Here is a 21,475-nt window from a genome sequence, read left to right as displayed (position 1 = left end):
ATGTATTGGAGGCAAAGGAGCAGAGAATCCTGGCTTCAAAATGGAGATCGTAATACTCGGTATTTCCATGCTAAAGCCTCCCTTCGTAGGAACCAAAATACCATAACAGGCTTGGTATCGAGCCACGAGGATTGGTGTTCAGACGAGAGAGGGCTATCTCAGATCGTGTTGGATTACTTCGAAACTCTATTCACATCTGCCAACCCTAGTGCCGATGATATTGGAAGAGTTATTGATTCGGTAGCCCCGAAAGTGGATGCTCAGATGAACCAGCGGTTGTACGATCCGTTTACTGAAGCAGAGGTTCGAAGAGCTCTATTTGATATGCACCCGAATAAAGCCCTTGGTCCGGATGGCTTATCTACATTATTCTTTCAGAAGTTCTGGGACGTTGCAGGGCATGATGTTTCAAAAGAGGTACTCCGAGTGCTCAATGAGGGTGCTTCTGTAGGAGATTGGAACGATATCCTTGTCACTCTCATACCGAAAGTAAAAGACCCGTTACTCATGAAAGACTTCAGGCCGATTAGCCTTTGTAACGTATGTTACAAAATTGTTTCTCGTGCCCTCACCAACCGTCTAAGGCCTATTCTCTCAAATCTTATTGATACATCTCAGAGTGCTTTCATCCCAGGGCGTCTAATTACTGACAACATTATCTTGGGGTTTGAGATCTTGCAGTGGATGAGGAACAGAAAGGTGGGCCGTAGTGGCCATGCTGCATTAAAACTGGATATGAGTAAAGCATATGATCGGGTCGAATAGGGGTTTCTTAAGATGATAATGGTCAGGATGGGATTTGATGATAGATGGATAGCAAGGGTGATGAACTGTGTTACTTCGGTATCGTACTCTTTTAGAGTCAACCAGGAGATGGTGGGCCCTATTATACCAAGTAGGGGGCTACGTCAAGGTGATCCACTCTCTCCTTATTTGTTCGTACTATGTGCGCATGGTCTTTCATCTCTTTTTGATTTTTGATGTGTATGAAGCAAGGGGTTTATTTAGGGGCGTTAAGATTGCGCCTACTTGCCCATCAGTGTGTCATCTTTTCTTTGCAGACGATAGTCTGGTGTTTTTCAGAGCTACCATACAGGAAGGAGCCCGGGTCAAAGAATGCCTATCTCTGTATGAAAAAGCATCAGGGCAACTCATTAATTATGATAAGTCGGCTGTATCTTTTAGTCCTAATTCTAGTCCAGCTCTTATGGATACGATTAAGACTATATTGACTATTCCTGTCGTCCATCAACACGACCTCTATTTGGGCCTACCCACGATATCAATGTGGAGTAAAAGGCTCCAGTTCAATTATTTATGTGAAAGAGTGGTGAAAAGAATCCAAGGTTGGAATCATAAATGGTTCTCTATCGGAGGTAAAGAAGTTCTGATCAAATCTGTTTTACAAGCGATTCCTACATTTGCGATGTCATGCTTCAAAATGCCTATTAGGGTATGTGAGGATATTGAAAAAGAATGTGCGAATTTCTGGTGGGGTTTAGATAAGGGGAAACGAAAAATGCATTGGCGATCTTGGGATTTTCTATGCAAACCAAAGGGCAGGGGTGGCTTGGGCTTCAGAAAATTGACTGAATTCAATAAGGCCTTGCTTGCCAAACAGTTATGGCGTCTCATTCGATTCCCAAATTCCCTAGTGGCCCGTGTACTCAAAGGCCGTTATTTCAGGCACGTGTCAGTGTTGGAAGCGAGGTTGGGTAATAATTCGTCCTACATATGGAGATCTATCATCTAGAGTAAAGAACTTTTGGAGAGTGGACTGCTTTGGAGAGTTGGCGATGGCAAATCTATTAAGATTTTTAAGGATAAATGGATCCCTACCATGCAGTCTACGATTGACGAGCCGTTGGTCATGTGGGATGATGATGTTTCGGTGAATGAATTAATAAATCAAGGAGAGTGGGATGTTGATTTAATCAATACCAATTTTAACCTATATATAGCAGGAAAAATCCTTAAGATTCCTCTCCCTGCGACAGGTATGAGTGACTCTGTTTTTTGGAGGTTTGATGCCAAGGGCAAGTATATGGTGTGTGATGGTTGTCGTCTTCAACGAGGGTTGTTCTCCCCACCAGAGCATCAATCAGAGCATCCCAACGAATCTTGGTGGGAGTTTATATGGAGTCTTTCAGTTCCACCTAAGGTGAGGCTATTCTGGTGGAGTATTTCTCATGATTGTATTCCTACTAACCAAAATCTGTTGCGGCATCATGTCTCGGTTAGCGAATCCTGTTCCCTGTGTAGTTTTCCCATGGACTCGACCTGCCATGCATTATTCTTCTGTGCTGCAATAAAACACCTCTGGAAGAAATCGCTTTTTGCATATATTCTTAGAGGAAGCTACTCAAACCAGCACCCTTGATATATGCATGTGGTTGAAACAACAATTATCCAAGGAGGAGTTTGAGAATCTTGCGGTTCACACGTGGGGCATCTGGAAAGAGAAACAGAATTTTATCCATGGAGATAGGACCAAACCAATGGCCGAAAATATATGTTGGAGTTCCACAATGCTTTGTGAGTTCCGAAAGACTCGGAAATTAGTAAAAATTTCCAATCAGTCGGTGGTGGCTAATTCTGAAAGAAAGTGGACACCGCCAGGTAGATGCACCCTAAAGTTGAATGTGGATGCAGCATTCAATGAGGATAAGCAACAGTACAGCGCTGGGGGTGTGATTCGGGACTCACAAAGCCGTTTGTTGCTAGCATTTGGAAAACAAATCAATCAACCATTATCGGTATTGCATGGTGAGCTTTTAGCAATACGGGAAGGAATCAAGCTTCTTTATGAAAAAGATTTTCAAGATGTTCAAGTGGAGTCATACTCTTTGTTAGCAGTGCAAGCAGTCACAGCCCATCAGGAGGATCTCAGCTACATTGATTCTTGTGCGGCAGATATCAGAGCTCGAATTCAGGCACCTATTATCTCTAAATTAAGTCATGTTCGACGATCGGCTAATAAAGTAGCTTATTTTTTGGCTCATTTTGTTTTTTCTTCTCCCACATCCTTTGTATGGATGGATGGATAATTTACATCTTGGTTGGTTAATCTTGTAATTGACGATTCTTTGCAATAAAATTACGAGTTTTACTGTAAAAAAAATATATAATAAATATCAAATAAAATTGATAATAAAACTAATAATAAAAGTAATGATGCTAACATTTTTAAAATTAGAAATTTAATAAATTTAACAACATCAATAGTAAATAATAATGTTACTAAAATTTAGTATAAACCAAATTAATCGAAATGACATGCATAATCAATTTAATTCGGAAATTGGTTTTAATAATTCAATTTTTTAATTTTTTGAAAAATCATTTAATCACCTTATTCTGTTTAATTTAAGATTTTTTTATAAAAATATCATTAAGAAACGAGTTTCTAAATAAAATTCAATACTTTTACATTTTAAATTTTATTTAAAATTTGATGCATAAACTTTAACCCGCTAAAAGGGAAGCAACAGAGTACTCTCACACCTACAAACAAAGCTTTCAAAAGTTGATGCATAAACTTTTCTCATCCTTATTTTCTTTTTTCAAATTTTAACCTTTCAAAGATCTATCACTTTATATACAACTAGGAATGATCACGTGCATCGCACGTGAGTGATTAATAATGGAAAAATATAATAACGAGATTTAGATAATTTTTAAAATCATCTGAATAACATCTTGTTGATGATCGTTTGAATAACATCTTGTTGATGAGTATTTATTAATCTAAATATATCAAAACACAATAAATAAAAATACATCATGACGATAAATCAAATATATTAACTTATTTATATAACATTTTTCACTTTGCATGATTATAACATAATGACAGTTCTATCAAATTAACAAAGATATTTTTCATCCAAATATCATTCACAATGAAAAACAATATAAATAAAATTAAGAGAATAGTAAATTTTACTAAAACCAAAATCACAATGTATTTAAATGGAGTGCATATAGTGATTGTTAAATAAAATTCTCTTAATTAACTAAATTATCATGATGTTAAAATAAAACCCCTAAACTTGTTATTAAGTTAAATATCAATTGTGTTTTTGCTAACTTTTAACTCCTTGTGAATTTTGTTTATTTTTTTCCTTTTATAGAATAGATATTACACATCAACTCAAATATTTTAAACGGTATAGTAGCTCAATCGTCATGATTCAATCGATGTATCCAACAAGGACAATTATTGCACTCCAACAATATCAATAATTACACTAATTGCAATCTATGAGAATCGATCTCATGACTTTGACTCTTATATATACCAATTGTAAGATCATGCATTTGTCGATTTATCAAAAGTTATAACCAGGGTAACGATGCAACATTAACTAAAATCTTTTAAAATCGTAAAACAACTCCAACGTCACATTTGGATTGTTATACCTTACATAAACAATTATTGCACCTAACAAATATGATATAATTGTTATTTTACATTTTAGAAATTATTTTTCTAAATCAAATTTATTCTCACTAATCAAATAACTTCATCGAACACAAAGCAGTTTTAATTGCTAATAATAATTTAAACATAAATATTAATTGTTAGCGTGACCACTCTATGTCATCACCTATGCTTCATTAAGTTGCAATCATAGTAATAATGCACAATGAATTGGTAAACATAACTTAGTTAATTTAATAAGTGAGTAATATTAAATAACAATTTTGTTATTTTGAAATGTGAAAAATAGTTTTTATATATATAAATTCATCATATATAATGATAAATTAATTAATATGTAGAAAAGAGAAAAAATTGTTTTTTATGTATGTAATTTCATCATATACAATTAGAAATTAATTAGTAGGTTGAGAAGAACAAACAAGATAACAAATCAATATATTATATACGATGATTTCGTAATAGAATAATGCTAATATAACCATACTTTGTATTATGTTTAGAACACAATTGAAGAAACTTTAATTTTAAAAACATTATTATCTAAAATATTATCATAATACATAATAAATCATAAATGAAATCACTAAATTATTGAGTAACTATTTATTTAACTATTACTTAAATCAATTTATAAAATAAAAGATAAGATAAGATATAAATATTAAATATTCATTAGCAACCATGAAGAAATACACTAATTTTAGTAACAAATTTTAGTTAGCAACAAAAAAAATTATGGGTAAATTGATAAATTCAATATGCATTAATATCCAAAAACATTTAAGATAGACAATAAATTATAAAAGAATCAAAAGTTATAAGCAGGGTAACGATGCAACATTAACTAAAATCTTTTAAAATTGTAAAACAACTCAAACGTCACATTTGGATTGTTATACCTTACATAAACAATTATTGCACCTAACAAATATGATATAGTTGTTATTTTACATTTTAGAAATCATTTTTCTAAATCAAATTTATTCTCACTAATCAAATAACTTCATCGAAGACAAAGCAGTTTTAATTGCTGATAATAATTTAAACATAAATATCAATTGTTAGCGTGACCACTCTATGTCATCACATATGCTTCATTAAGTTGCAATCATAGTAATAATGTACAATGAATTGGTAAACATAACTTAGTTAATTTAATAAGTGAGTAATATTAAATAACAATTTTGTTATTTTGAAATGTGAAAAATAGTTTTTATATATATAAATTCATCATATATAATGATAAATTAATTAATATGTAGAAAAGAGAAAAAATTGTTTTTTATGTATGTAATTTCATAATATACAATTAGAAATTAATTAGTAGGTTGAAAAGAACAAACAAGATAACAAATCAATATATTATATACGATAATTTCGTAATAGAATAATGCTAATATAACCATACTTTGTATTATGTTTAGAATACAATTGAAAATTGATCACAAAATATATAATAATAGAAACTTTAATTTTAAAAACATTATTATCTAAAATATTATCATAATACATAATAAATCATAAATAAAATCACTAAATTATTGAGTAACTATTTATTTAATTATTACTTAAATCAATTTATAAAATAAAAGATAAGATAAAATATAAATATTAAATATTCATTAGCAACCATGAGAAATACACTAATTTTAGTAACAAATTTTAGTTAGCAACAAAAAAAAATTATAGGTAAATTGATAAATTCAATATGCATTAATATCCAAAGACATTTAAGATAGACAATAAATTATAAAAGAACCCATCAAAAAAATTATTGATTTAATTTGCTTCATTAAATGAATAAGGATATATTGGAAAATTCACAATTAGAAGTCATATATTTATATGTATGTTAGATTTCTTTTTTGGGTTCAGATTTATGAATTACCAGTCTGTCGGTGAAGAGTTGGGAGACTTCATTGGTTGATTCCTAACATACGATATTTAGAATAATATGTGTACAAGGGGTAGATGTTGATGTTCAGAAACATGTGCAAGAAAATCCGAAAACCAGATGGAAATTGGTTCGTAGTACAATTTAAATGTGAAAAGCTTGGACCGTCCGGTTGGCTGCCTTGGACACACACTGGGATTTTTCGATATGCTATGATTTGTGGTAATGAAATCGTGACAATAAAATAAGTTCAACACAATGAAATGACTGTTCTCGATTCTAATATTAATAATGTGGGTTAAATAAGTGGCTCCCACCAACATTTGGCATAACACTTTTCCACATATACTCAAGTGGGATCTGTAAAATTGATCATTCATGAGTTATTATGAACTCACATTTTCGGACCAAATTCATTTTATTCAGATGAACCATATGCCCGAGTTGATAACTTGTTGTTCATTGAACTAACTTTTCAGGCCAAAATCTTGTTGTCTAGTTGACTAAAAATCTAGTACATTGTCTGTTGTCCATGCTCCAATCATTCATTCATTTACAGTAGTTGATTGATAAACAATCGAGAACCAAACATACCGGACAATCAAATATTTAGGATAATATTACCAATTAAATTTCAAAATATACAATGTGATGTAATATAAAAGTAATAGTAGATGAAAATTATTGTAAACTTCAGGTCAAATGTCAAATATTATTATTCAAGAAATCGATCACTTTGATAACTTATGATCTTGCTTTTGGTTTGTTTATGAGATGTGCCAAAAAAAAAATTGTCCTTCTGTTTTGATAATTGTCCAATTTCGGATTAGAAATCACTTTTATTGTTCCCATTGAAGTGATAGCCCGAGAGCTAGTTGGAGCGGGGATCACTTAAAAGAGTAATTTCTTTGGTTTAACAGTTCAGTTGTTCTTGATATCTAAACATCTAATACATGTCTAACATAATTTTTATTTGTTTATAGGCAGCTCGACTAAGTTAGCTAGAAATTATTGTTCGAGAAACTTCAGTGGACAATTTTTGTGAACAATGTATGTTGTTACCTTAAAACTGATCTATAGATGATATGATAATTGTCAAGGTTCTAAAAAGCGTGAAGCGTCCCGAAGCGCGGATGTCGAGCTCCAAGCTTTTCAAGTTTAAGCAAGATTAGCACGGGTTTAAGCGTGAAAAAATGTTTTTTTATCTTTAGTGTAATTATAATTATCTCAAACCAATAAATAGATAAAATAATACATAAATATGATAAATGTAAGTCTGATGCATTAATTCTCATATTTATAAAAGCATAAAAATCTCAAAATTACGATCTTTATTTGTTTTTACAATTAAAACACATTAAAAAATGCTAAATATTTGTCAAATCATTATCAGACACGCTTAATCATAATTAAAATTTAAAAATAAACATCTAAATTATAAACCTAATTTATTATTTTAAAATAAAAACATACCTTCAAAATAAAAAAATAAACATATATGATTACTTGCGTTTAGGCGTGCTTAATTAAACGCCTTAATTATGCTTAATTCAGTCAAACTTTCCTGCTTTTCCTGAAACGGGGCGTTTTTATCGAGTTTCAAACTTCAAGCTTAAGCACGCTTAAACGGAACTTAAGCGGATTTTTTAAACACTATTAATTGTTAAGATGGTACAGATAAATCATAGATAAAAACATGAGAAACAAGATAATGATTTGCCCGAGAGCCAAACAGAACTTTCCTAACTTTCAGGAGTAAAGTGGTTGAACATTGCACCACAGTTGTCGGAAGTTCGGTCGACCCTACCCCTGCGGGCACTGCCTGCAGGGGTCGATCCAACGGCTCGGATTTTTTCGAGCCAATTTTTTTTTTTTTTTTTACAGGGAAGTGGGCTCGGATCACTCATGTGGAGTGATCCGGGCCGTTCATTGCCCGTGCAGGCCACGGGTAGGTTGAAACAAACCGTCGGATTGGTTTCCTAATTTCCTAGTAACGCACAAGCTCTTGCTGGAATTTTTGTTTTGTTTTTCCCTTTTTTTTTTTTTTTTGTGATGATGCCTTGTGGTTTCTTTTTGAGTATTCATGGATGAGGTATTGCTCACTTCCACTGTAACATCCTAAAATTTTGAGTTTTTTGGTCAAAATTTAATTAAAAGATTTGAATAATAATAATAATAATACATTAACTAAACGAAATGAAATTTATTATCCTCAACATAAAAATTAAATAAGGATTTGAATAAAAATAATATTAATAACACATTAACTAAATGAAATGAAATTTATTATCTTCAACATAAAAATTTAAATAAACTTATGGTGAATATTAAAAATACATAAAATAAGCTTCTAAAATAATATAAATTAATTAACAATAAAAATATAAAATTAAATTAATAATAATAATAAAATCAAAATAAATAAAGTAAAAATTACTTTTTTTAAAATATGGGTTAAAGTATATAATATAAGAACAAATATTCTAAAAATTTATTAATAAAATTATCATGTATTAAATACATAAAAATATATACTAAATTAATAAATAAAACAAACAAATGTAAAATTCATGGGAATGTCTACATACTATATTAATTAATAACAAAATATTTATTATTAAATAAAGCAAAAATGTGTCATCTAAATTACTTTTTTTAAATATAGGTCAAAGAACTAATGTTGTACAATCGTGGTCAAATCTATGGAAAATCTTAGGGCCTCCGAAGATTCGATCATTTTTGCGGCGAGCGGTGCGTGACTTCCTACCTTATCGATTAAAACTTCAATGCAGACATGTACAATTACCTTTTTGTCGTGTTATCTGTGAATCAAGTCTTGAAAACAGCTAGCATGTGTTTATTGATTGCACATATGCAGAGGAACGATGGACTCTGGCAAACCTTTGTAACTTAGTGATAAATTTTGCGAGAGGAGATGCTTCTTTTTCCGATTGGTTGTTTGACCTGTGAATAAATGCCATGTCTTCTACTCTCGGTGTAACATAGATTAACCTACTCGACCGTGTTTTCCGAGCATAAGACGTTATTGAAATGAGAAAATCTGGAATGGTGCCTCTAGACCAACATAAATCACTGTTTCGTTCAAGCACAAATGAAATCCTCACAAGGACAATGGTAAGTTGCAGTCGATCCGCCTAACTAGCCCGTTTTGCCGATACTAGTTTCTTCCATGGAATTTGTCCTCACATTCTAAATAAATTTATCCATTTATCTTACTAATCATGCATAATTATCCACTTCTTTCTCCTGTCATCCACAAGTTATTTCAATTTAATACGCATATTTAAACTTCAGTTTTTTAATTAAATATTATCATCTAAGTAAAAAAATATTTATTTGTTTATTATCCCATACCAAAACTTTGATATAAATATAAAACTTATAAAAAAATTTAAATCTCAACACATGATGATCAACTTTTCAGTAGCCAATTTCCACTATTATTTTTACAATATCACAAATCGCGGTAAAATCTGGAAATTTGACAATATCAAATAATGAATTACATTTATGGATATTAAATTAAATAAATTAATGACATCACACTCATGTCAACACAAGTCTATATAAAAATTTATCGCGTAATAAATAATCAACCATTAGTCTTAAAGCATAATCCCAATTTCCAAATATACCGTCAATTACAACATATGATGTATGGATGTCGACACTATGAGAAAAATCGTTTTCAATATGTGTTTAATTGTGAAAACCCAAGGGATTTTACGATTTTTTTTTTTTTGTTACAATAACTTAAGATGTTATTACATATATATGAAATAAAAATCGCAATATTAGTAATGTCATTCCGCGATTTTGGTTTTATATATTGATAAATTTAATTTTGATCACCGATTTTTGTTATTTTTACGATTTTAGTCATTATTTTATATGATAGTGATGTGACACTTATGCGACATCAATGTGATTCCGACATGACAATGTGTGCAATTTTTTAGGATTAGGATTCCTCTGCTATGGTTGAATGCTGGACACTTTTTACACGAGATGTCTCATGGACATCACATAAATTTGAAAAATTGTCAAACATAACGAGATGATCAGCTGGTGTAAAAAAAATAACAACATATGTTAAGGCACAGCAAATCCAATTTCATAATAGCGACCAAATTAGTGGAAAAAAAAATATATAGTCAATTTGTATTAAGATCATGAACAGACATGCGCGAGAAACACGAGAAGCAAAATCGAAACTCAACTAACGCTTTGTTGTTTTCGGACAAGTAAACTCAATAAATCAACTGCTATTCAACACCCTTGTGACTTCTTTTCTTTAGAGCCCACTCTCCCAAAATTCCAAGCCCTCAATTCTCTCCTCCGAGGGGGTTTTTCTGATGAATCGTTGAGAGATTTTGATCGTCTCGATTTCGTTCGCGATCAGCAATGGATTTCCGGAGCAAAAAACTCATCAATGACCCGAACGGTAACGAAAATTTCACGCGGTTTGCGTTTCCTCCGTTGTGTATTCCTGCATTTGCGTTTTGTTGATTCGTCGTTCGATTTTTGTTTATTGTTTCTTTGATGAATTCGTTTCTGTGGACGGATTGAGCTTGTGTACATTCGAATGAAGGATTATTGACTTTGACTTTGGTTTATGTCGCGAACGAGAATTTGTGCATTATGTTTTGTTTGATCTCTCGTTTTTGTTTTTCGTTCTCTGTGACTTTTCATTTGATTCGTAGCTATTCTGTTCTGCTGGTTTTATCTCGTATTTAACACTGGGCGTACTACTTCTGATGCTTGGGGTACACCAGCTGTTTTTAGAGCCGTACGGTGTTTTTGCATGAGATGATTGCGGCGGTAATGGATTATCATGTTTGTTAGTATTTAGTTTGTGGTACGCTTTTAATCCCTTCCTACTTTATGGATGGTGATGAAATAATAAAATGCACGTCCTACACTCCTACTACACTTTAGAAACGTGTCAATGGATGTAGGTATGAGTATAGGATTTGGAAATGTGATTCATGTTCCTTGGTTTGCAGACGTGGTGACGGAGTTCATTGAAGGTCTGGTGGAAACTTATCCAAGGTTACAGTATTTGGACGGGTTTCCTAAAGTAATTTCTGTTCTATTTTGGCAATAGTCAGCTTGAATTGTTGTCTTACATGCTTTCAGCTTTATCTAATAGCATGACTCATGTGCGTGGCAAATATAGGTAAAAGTTGTTTTACGTGCGGATATTTCTGCTGCTACATACGACAAAGTTGCCGTCATATCAGGTAGGATCTAATTAACTATTTTGTTTTTATTATATTTGGTGCTGCCATCATAAAGATATCAGGAAAACGAGTTATTGTCCATTCTAAACTCTTGTCACGCCTGAATTGGGTTAGTTTTGAAAAGGATAGTATGGATGCAAAACTTGAGTTTATGCTTTGTCAGGTGCTTTTACCAAATAATAAAAAGTGTTTCACCGTATGGGAAATTTTCCGGTAAGGTTTTACATTGGTGGAAAATTTTGACAGCTTCATTGGAACATTGTTTATTGTTGACACGTCTGCCAACATCTTAACGCATGGGTTTGAATTATTATCTTTCTAGTTGTATAAACTAGATGAAAATTACTAAATTCTTGGCACAGGAGGTGGAAGTGGTCATGAGCCTGCTCATGCTGGATTTGTTGGAGAAGGGATGCTGACAGCAGCAATCTGTGGGGATGTTTTCGCGTCTCCTCCTGTTGACTCCATTCTTGCAGTATGACAGAGTTCTAATTATTTATAAAATGAAAACGAAGTTTTATAAATTTCAGTTGGTTTCTTTTTGTGATAGTTTTTAGATTAACACACTACATTTTTCATGCCAGGGAATTCGAGCTGTGAGTGGTTCTATGGGATGCCTTTTGATTGTCAAGGTATCTCACTTGTTAACTTTTGGATACTTTGCTCTATCTTTTTTGTACTTGTACAATTTTTTTTTATCGTGATTGAGCTTTGTTTTTTTTTTTGATAGAAAACTAAACTTTATTATAATAGTAGAATGTTTTACAATAGACGCAGATGACTAATCCGCAAGAAGCGTTACAAGAGAACTTGCTATGACACTATCACGCTATTATCATGACCACGCAAATTTTCAATCCCTAACTATGTCTGAGATACATAAATGTTTATACTCTGGCAACTTAGTCGTCCAATTGGCGACTCTGAATTTTATTTTCTCGAAGACTTCGTCCACGGACTCCGACAAATCTTCGAATATTCTGTTATTTCTTTCCAACTATATCGACCAAAATATGCAATGAGTTATCATCTACCAGAAACTTGAGAATATTTTCGCAATGAGACACCCTGACAGGCTGACTCCATAATAAATAGGTCTTGTGCCTTCCTCGGGAATGCCCATTGAAAACCCAACTCTTTTAAGACTTTCATTCAAATGCCACTCGAGAAAGAGCAGTGCACCAATAGATGATCCTGATTCTTCTCTTGCTTTCGGCATAAACAACACCATTGTGGGCATAGAACGCAGGCCGGCCACCTTCTTTGCACCGAGTCTCATGTGGGCAGTTTCCCCAAAGCCACGATCCACGAGAAAACTTGAACCTTTTGCGGGACGGGTACTTTCCAGATATTTTGAAAATAGGAGAATAAAGTGAAATTTGAGATCGGGAAAAAAGAGTTGTAAAAAAGATCGAACAGAAAACAACCCGGAGGGATCCCCCAACCAAACTCTAAAATCCTCGATACCCAACTCCAACTTGACCGTCTCTAAGACCTCTCGAAGATTAGCGAACTCACCTATCTAAACCTCATTAAAATCTTTTCTAAACCTCACATCCCATAAAACTAAAGAATTGACTCTGTTATCGACAACATCTACGAAATTACGGATAGGTTTGTTGGTTAAAGTTCATATCTGAAACAAAGATGGAAATCGGTCTTTTAATGACTCCCCCCTCCCAAACATCCTCCCAAAAACGAATGATATTACCCTGTTTGAGCACCGCCCTAATCAATTGATGAAAAGTCGGGTAAGAACGAGAGATAAATTTCCAAGGGCTTCTGAATGTCGAATTCCTCGCCAACCCCATGTCCCACCCATTGTCTTGAAGACCATAAATGCTCTTAATTACTTTTTCCACAACGTCCTTTTTTCCACTGAACATCTCCACCACCATTTTCCAAGAAGAGCCTTATTCCTCAAGCATATATTCCCCTATCCCAGTCCTCCTCTGTCCTTCGGTTTACACACTTGCTCCCACCCGACAACATGACACTGTTTCTCCCCGTATGCTCTGTCCACAGAAAGTTCCTCATCAATTTTTCCATCTTTTTGCCACCCAATTGGCACTTTAAAGAGAGACATGAAGTAAGATGGCATCGCGCTTAACACGGCCTTTATCAAGGTCAGTCGTGTGTCGACCTCCCCTTGAGATGAACGACTTTTTGCAACTTGCTATTTTTTGGACATTTAGATATCACAGGTTCCCAGAAGTCCGAATTTGTAGGATTACCTCCCAAGGGTACCCCAAGATACTTAATCGGCCACTTTTCTTTCTTGCACCCAATTGTTAATGCCAGATCAACGACTTCCTCTTCCGAAAAATTCAATCTCAACACAACACTTTTTTCCAGATTAATTTTCAACCCCGAATTGGTACCGAACAATTTGAGTATTTCCACTCTTGCCAACACATGCCTCTGTGAGTTTGCGAAGAACAAGGTATCATCCGCAAATCGAATATACGAAATTTCAATTTTTTCTTTCCCTACTTCGAGCCCTCTTACTTCATTCACTGCCCTGGCCTTGTCTACCATCCGCCCCAAACCATCGGCGACGAGGTTAAAAAGGAACAGGGATAATGAGTCTCCTTGTCTTAATCCTCCCTCTCCTCTGATTTTTTCACACGTCCTTCCATTAATAAAGATTGAAAAAGAAACATTAGAAACTTACCCAAAAAATCCACCTCTTCCATCTATCACCGAATCCTTTCTTGCGTAACACAAAGTCTAGAAATCTCCAATCGACGATATCGTACGCTTTTTCCGAATCAACTTTAAGCACCCAACCTTTCTTTTTCTTACGTCGATATTCTTCCACAATCTCATTCGCGACAAGGCAACAGTCGAGAACCTATCTTCCTTTAATAAAAGCACACTGGTTCTCCGCAATTGTGTTACTCATGACTTTCTTCAATCTATTTGTCAAAACCTTAGTCAATATCTTGTACAAGCTAGTTATCAAACTATTTGGTCTGAAGTCATTGATCTTAATCGCTTCGTTTTTCTTTGGAATGAGGCAAATGTAGGTTTCGTTTGTGATTCCATTAACATATGCCATCTTCAAAAAATTCAGCAAACACCTTCATTAAATCCGCTTTGACTGTATCCCAATTATTTTGAAAGAAAGCCAATGTGAAACCGTCAGGCCCTAGAGCTTTAGAACCATCGCTATCAAACACCGCATTTTTAATCTCTTCCTCCACGAGTGGTGTCTCCAACTCCTCCGCATCAATACTCTCTAAAGGACTCCATTCCAAACCATTAAGACCCCCCTACCCCATCAAAGTCCCCCACCCCCCCTCCCCGTCCGATTTCCTATACAAATTCCTGTAGAAGTTACTAATTTTCTCTTCAATCTGTCTCTCCTCAGTAATCACAGACCCATCTTCCAACTCCACTTTATCTATCAATGCTATGTTCCTTCTGTTGTTGAGTAACGAATGGAAGAATTTAGAGTTATGGTCCCCTTCCTTGAGCCATTTGACTTCTAAATGACACATTTTCCAACTCGCACCTTGCTTCCCTTCTTTCCTTGTTTAGCGTTTCCGACCAAACACCACCGGCCTCTATCTCATCCAACTGATTAATCTTACTGGTCAACTCCTTAAGTCTGACGCTCACATCTCCAAACACTTCTCTGTTCCATTTGGATGCCTCAACTTTGATATCTTTCAATTTTTTTCATCTGAATATATAATTGCATTTACATGGAAAATTCTCCAAGATTTTTGTATGCTTACTTCCTCAAGAAACACAAATGATCTATTGCACAGTATGCCATTTTTTACTAAGTTTTTTAAGGAGTGCATATAACTTACTGTCCATTACAGAATTACACGGGCGACCGTTTAAATTTTGGTTTGGCCGCTGAGCAAGCTAAATCTGAAGGTTATGCAGTGGAGGTATGTGTTTCTGTGAACTTACTCCTAACGACCATTCATTCTAAACATTGGGATTTAGTATTTCATATATCTGATTAAGAAACATGCTCAAATTTGTGTTCGCAGATGGTTATTGTTGGTGATGACTGTGCTCTACCACCTCCAAGAGGCATAGCTGGGCGAAGAGGGTTAGCCGGCACTATTTTTGTTCATAAGGTTGATCCACTCCCCTACCTTTATCCTGCCTATGCTATCTTTCCTAACGTGTAATAGCGTTTGCTTACCTGCACATTTCTTGTCTATTTTGCCACTGTTGATGTGGATGAAATTCAGTTATGTTATCTGTATAATACTTCATTCGTTTTCTTTGTTTCACCCTTTTTCGTCCTCTAATGTTCTTACCATTGACGTCAAGCACATGTATACTAGCCATGAATATTTGGTGATTGCAGATTTCTTCTTTTTCCTCTTAATTTTGTTTGAGCCACGTCCTCTTCAAGTTTCATAGATAAAGTTGGGCATTAATGAAACAAAAATGCCCTATCTTTGTTCCTGTCATTATAAGCCACATCTCTGCAATTTTCATAGATAAGGTTGAGCTTTATTGGAACAAAATGCCCTGTCTCTCTTTACTATCACTGCTGAGTACTTATCTCTATATTAAAACATAAATTTTTCTTTAGTTTATTGTATCGACTTATGTATTGTCTATCTAGCAATGGTGAAAAGGTTAAAATAATTCATTGAATGTTACCTCCGATGTTGCTTTAGTCACTATTTTCCATTTACTGTACTAATAGTTAAGAGATTTTTTTCTTTTCTTTTTCTGTTCAAGAGTGAACAAGTCCTTTGAATTATTTAAATTTGTGGATGCTAATTAAATGGAAAACCATTCAGTATTTGAGAAAATCGGACATAAATTTTAGAATCTCAAAATGGAATCAACACGTGTGAGAATGAAAACATTTTGCAAGTATACTAGTATTTGATATGGGAAACTCTATTCCATCTCTTGTTCTTTTGTTGTTATTTCCGTGAAAATGTTTAAAGTAATTTTTTCGCTATTTTCTTTTCAACCACAACCTTGTTTAAGATGACCGAGTTTGTTCTTACCGAATGAAACCAATTATTATTTTGCATGCAACTCCATTGTTTGTAAATCTTACGGCAAATTACAGGTTGCTGGGGCAGCTGCAGCAGCTGGTCTCTCTTTAACCGAAGTTGCTGCTGAAGCTAAACAGGCATCAGAAATGGTTGGCACAATGGGTGTTGCATTGTCGGTTTGCACACTGCCAGGTCAAGTCACACCAGATCGTTTAGGGCCTGGAAAAATGGAGCTTGGTCTTGGAATTGTAAGGGATTACTTTGATTATAACTAATAATGTATGTTACTTGAGGTGGAAAGCCTTTGTTATTTTTAACTTTCAGTGTATTCAATTCGGTAATTCAATTATGCCAAGTTGTTTGTTGAATTATTAAAAATTGTTATGCAATTTTTTCATTGCTGGTGTTTGAATTTAAAAGGTCATGCATCGTATAACAGGTGCTTCTGCATCGTATAACATGTGCGTCTTAGTATGACTCCACATATGGTTATTTTATTTGTCAAATTGAACACCTATTGAACATTTTTACTTGAAAGAAATTCCTTACAAATAAGCATTTCTGCATATTACTGGAAATTGACGTTACTTATTCTGTACATTTCTTTCAGCATGGGGAGCCAGGGGCTGCTGTGGCTGACCTCCAACCTGTAGACATTATGGTCTCTCATGTCCTGAAGCAGATATTGTCAACCGTATGTTGTTATTTTTTGTACAACATTGAAATTAATTCATATGACAAATCAACTAGTATCCATCTACCACATTGAGCACTCAGTGCTGGACAACGTGAGGGGGTTATCATGTAGAGTAAATATGGAAAACAATTTTTTAATTATCAGCGATCACATGCACATGCCGCATAGTTTGTGGAAATTCATGTAAGACAAAATATATACATTTCAGTTGGGTGGCTTTAACAAAGTCGCAATTTTTCCTTTTTCCTCTTGTCAAGTGGGGATCAGGATTAAGATTGTTACACGCGCGCGCGCGCACATTATGCACTTTAATTAACTTTGATTTCATGAATCACTTTGTTTTACTTTTTATTACTTTGGGTGTGATTATTTTGATATATTGACAGGAAACAAACTATGTACCTATTACACGGGGCAGTAGAATTGTTCTCATGGTTAATGGGTAAGTCTGTACTTCTATGTGACTTATTTCTCTATGTGATTTACGAGCATCTTTGTTTTCATTCTGAAAATATGTGTCTTTCGTTAAGGTCTCTGCTTAATTTTCCATGCGTTCATCTTCCAATGAATGCCCGTTTTCTTTCATTTTTATGTTTTTAATTTTTCGTTTTTCATTTCTCTGGATTGCAGGTTAGGAGCCACTCCTCTGATGGAACTTATGATCGCAGCTGGAAAAGCTGTTCCCGTGTTGCAGCTGGAACATGGATTGGCTGTTGATAGGGTCTATACTGGGTCTTTTATGACCTCTTTGGATATGGCAGGTATGTATGTGCTCGCCAAAGTTTACTGTTATGAAAAAATTTCACTTCTTATTTTGTTCTTTGGCAGGATTTTCAATCACAGTGATGAAAGCAGGCCAAAAGATTTTGAATCGATTGGATGCCCCAACGAAGGCCCCAAATTGGCCTGTTGGTGCTGATGGTTAGTACCATATTGTTGCATTGTGGATTTTCCGTTCTAGATTTTTACTGCTGCTGGACAATATCGTTGGTTGTCAATATGCCTGCATTTCCCTTCTTTGGCAAAGTTGCTATATTTCTTATGAAGTTCGATCTCTCTTGTAGGCCGCCCACCCGTTAAAATTCCTGTTCCTCTTCCTCAATCTCGTTTAACAAAGAATGATGAGGTATGTGAATCTAATGTGCTTCTATTGATAAATAAAATGCTGTGTCTGTCGATAAATACAGTGTTGAGAATGATTGAACTGTTCTTGAGATATTGCCTGCAACCAATACAGTATCCCTTCCTGGATTTATCGACCATATTGGTCTTATCTAAGGTCATTTTGGGGCTATTTGTGGTCCCTGAAGTCTATCTTCCCCCTCATTGTCTTATTTTGTGCTGTTCAGTCTTGCAAAACATGGTCTTTGGGGAATTATCTTCATTGATTCTCATTGCTTTCACTTTTTTCTCAGTCATCTAGTCGTCCCGAACAGCTAAGTCCTCAGGGTTATATTCTTGAAATGGTTATCGAAGCAGCAGCTACCGCAGTTATCAATCTCAGAGACTGCTTAAATGAATGGGACAGCAAAGTTGGTGATGGTGACTGTGGATCAACTGTAAGTGCAGGAAAAATATTTCCCTTATATTTTTTTAGACCATGGTTTTAGTTTGTACTTTAGTCTGATTTCTTGAGATGTATTAGATGTTTAGAGGTGCATCAGCCATTCTTGAAGACATGAAAAAATAGTGAGTTTCCACTTGCTCATTTACCTTTCTTGCTTATACGATCATTTACCTTTGTTGCTTATACGAGCAGTGAGTGTGATTATAAACATAACATTCTGTTGCTGTTGTATTCTTGGCCATTGGATTTTTTTCATAATTGATTCTGTTTTTTAAGATTTAATGATTATGAATATGGAGTTTTATTATGATGCCTTTTCATAACATGATCAAGGTACAAACCACATCTCATGTGTGGATATGGAAAAATAAAAGAAATCATGGTATGGGCCTGCTGGGAATACATGCTTTTACATCAAAGAGAGTTGGTGATATTGGTATAACATGTGATGGGAAATGTTGGATCACATGTAAGGGGAAAATTGTTTCATGTAAAAAAATGAAAAGGAAAGCATAATAGGAAGTTTTTTTTAAAAAAAGCGTAATAGGCGGCAACTGTGAAAACATATTGGTACTGTAGAATATGACCTGTCTTTGTTTTTGGTCTACAAAAATGTTCTTTGAAATTGTATTCCAGAAGCGAAAGTATCTTAACCCTCTTGAACTTTTGACACTCCTGAATGTTTTCTACTTGGCTTTCATTTGAATGGTGACATATTTGATATGTGGTTTTTGCCTCCGAAATGTTGTTCTAGTTTTTGTTTCGCTTTATTCTTTTTCTTCCAAATGGTCCTCTAGTGGCAGATGTTGAAATGCGATTGGTGTCGAATAATGCTATTCGTTGATTGCGTTTTTGTTATATGATTGATAATCTTTATATCTTGTATTACCTTTGGTGGTTATGCACGCGGTCTGTAATTTGAAGCAAAATGTTTTTCCTTTATTCAGTTATTATTTATTAACATAGAGTGCACACTTCTAAATTTGGTTAAAGAATGTGGCTAATTTATTAAATATGATCTTGCTGCCCTTAAATCCAATCATGTTCTTACATTGCTTATGTAACTTAACTGTTCCAGTTATCCACTGAACGATCCTGCAGAGACAATCAAAGAAACTGGATCTTCTATTAGAAAAGTCATGGGAGGAACTAGCGGCATCCTGTATAACACTCTCATTCTCTAACCTAATCTCTTTGTGCAACTTATTTATTGATTTTTGCTGAGAACTTCTAGTTAAAAGTTAAAACAATTCTTCTGTCTCAAAAACAGATATGACATATTCTTTAAGGCGGCATATGCTCAGTTGAAAGCGGATTGTAATCCAGTCGTTACACCACTACATTGTAAGATGATTTGGAATTTAGTCAGGCTTTTACTTGTGAGTTGGTGTATCTGGCTCTATCATTAACCATAACTCGTGATTTAGGGGCTAATGCTCTTGAAGCTGCTATCGCTGCTGTCAGTAAATATGGAGGTGCCAGTGCTGGCTACCGCACGCTATTGGATGCTCTTATTCCGGCATCCTCCGTACTTAAGGAGGTTTGAGCCGACAGATTTTAGGCGAGCCCTTTTTAAAACTGATATTTAATTAATACTGTAAGCTTCATGGACAGAAATTGACTGCTGGAGAAGATCCCGTCGATGCCTTTGTCGTCTCAGCTGAAGCAGCAGTTGCAGGTGCTGAGTCAACAAAAAGCATGCAAGCACAGGTGACGGTTCCTGATTCTTCGCATGTTCTTTTAATATCATTCGATGCCATGATGACATTTGAAGGAGAAACCATTTTAGACGCAATAGTTGATGGCTTCAAAGTAAAAATATTGGTGGAAGATATTTTCATTTTCAAACGCCATTAATATAGCATTTACTAGATACAAAAAGCTTGGCTGCAAAATATAGGAAAAGAAGACAGCAATCTTCAACCATCTTTCTTTTTGAAAAAACGAGGGCATGAAATTGGTGGATCAGAATAAGCACAAATGTTTTTCTAACGAAAATTGTAGTAATCAACTTGGGATTTGTTTTCAGGTGGGTCGTTCATCATATGTCTCGGCAGACATTCTTGCATCAGTTCCGGATCCAGGGGCGATGGCTGCAGCTTCTTGGTATCGAGCAGCAGCCTTAGCTGTCAAGGATAAGTATCATGCATCGTGAGTGCGAATTTTTAGGTTTCCAGCGTTGCGTCCTTCCGTCTCGTTTTTGTTCTCGAGGAGGAAATTGTGATAGAGCATACTTTTGCTTGTTCTAACCACGAGCTTTCCGCTTATGCTGTTACTGCATAAAGCCGAGATAGCAGTACCATTTATCGTCGTACAAAAATTGTAATACCATCAACTATGTACTCTTGACTTTAAAATTTTTTATGTTATAACAAGCTATTTTTGTTTCTATTACTTGAAATGTGGACGATTTAGAAATAATCAAACTTTACCACAAATTTTTTTTATTAAAATTCCTCTAAACTCAGAGAGAGAGTTCGTTACTCGACCTGAATGAATGAAGATATGGAGGAGACTTTTACTTTATTAAATAAGTGAGTAATTGAGTATGAAGAGGAAGACGAGTTTTAAAAAATCTTACTTATATCCGACCCGAATATATATATGATTTTTCGGTT

General features: G+C 34.5%; 2 protein-coding genes across 2 annotated transcripts; both read left to right on the top strand.

Annotated features, from left to right (window-relative positions):
- The first annotated feature begins 783 nt into the window (after positions 1–783).
- Positions 784–3,047, top strand: LOC142529488 (uncharacterized). Its single transcript, XM_075635034.1, has 4 exons — positions 784–913; positions 993–1,715; positions 1,965–2,161; positions 2,355–3,047. Exons 1-4 carry the CDS (start codon positions 784–786, stop codon positions 3,045–3,047), a joined length of 1,743 nt encoding a protein of 580 aa, XP_075491149.1.
- A 7,495-nt stretch (positions 3,048–10,542) lies between these two features.
- Positions 10,543–21,248, top strand: LOC142529026 (putative 3,4-dihydroxy-2-butanone kinase). The gene is made up of 20 exons (XM_075634384.1): positions 10,543–10,806; positions 11,369–11,442; positions 11,542–11,605; positions 11,968–12,080; positions 12,190–12,237; positions 15,439–15,510; positions 15,616–15,705; positions 16,668–16,841; positions 17,204–17,287; positions 17,677–17,732; positions 17,921–18,051; positions 18,119–18,211; positions 18,355–18,416; positions 18,706–18,849; positions 18,936–18,979; positions 19,936–20,019; positions 20,128–20,201; positions 20,285–20,397; positions 20,472–20,567; positions 20,887–21,248. Exons 1-20 carry the CDS (start codon positions 10,767–10,769, stop codon positions 21,010–21,012), a joined length of 1,782 nt encoding a protein of 593 aa, XP_075490499.1. The 5' UTR covers positions 10,543–10,766; the 3' UTR covers positions 21,013–21,248.
- The last annotated feature ends 227 nt before the right edge of the window (positions 21,249–21,475 follow it).

The sequence above is a fragment of the Primulina tabacum genome, chromosome 16 (assembly GCF_025594145.1).
Source record: "Primulina tabacum isolate GXHZ01 chromosome 16, ASM2559414v2, whole genome shotgun sequence".
Lineage (NCBI taxonomy): Eukaryota > Viridiplantae > Streptophyta > Magnoliopsida > Lamiales > Gesneriaceae > Primulina > Primulina tabacum.
The sequence above is the reverse complement of the archived record's forward strand: the minus strand, read 5'-3'. Positions and strand labels throughout refer to the sequence as shown.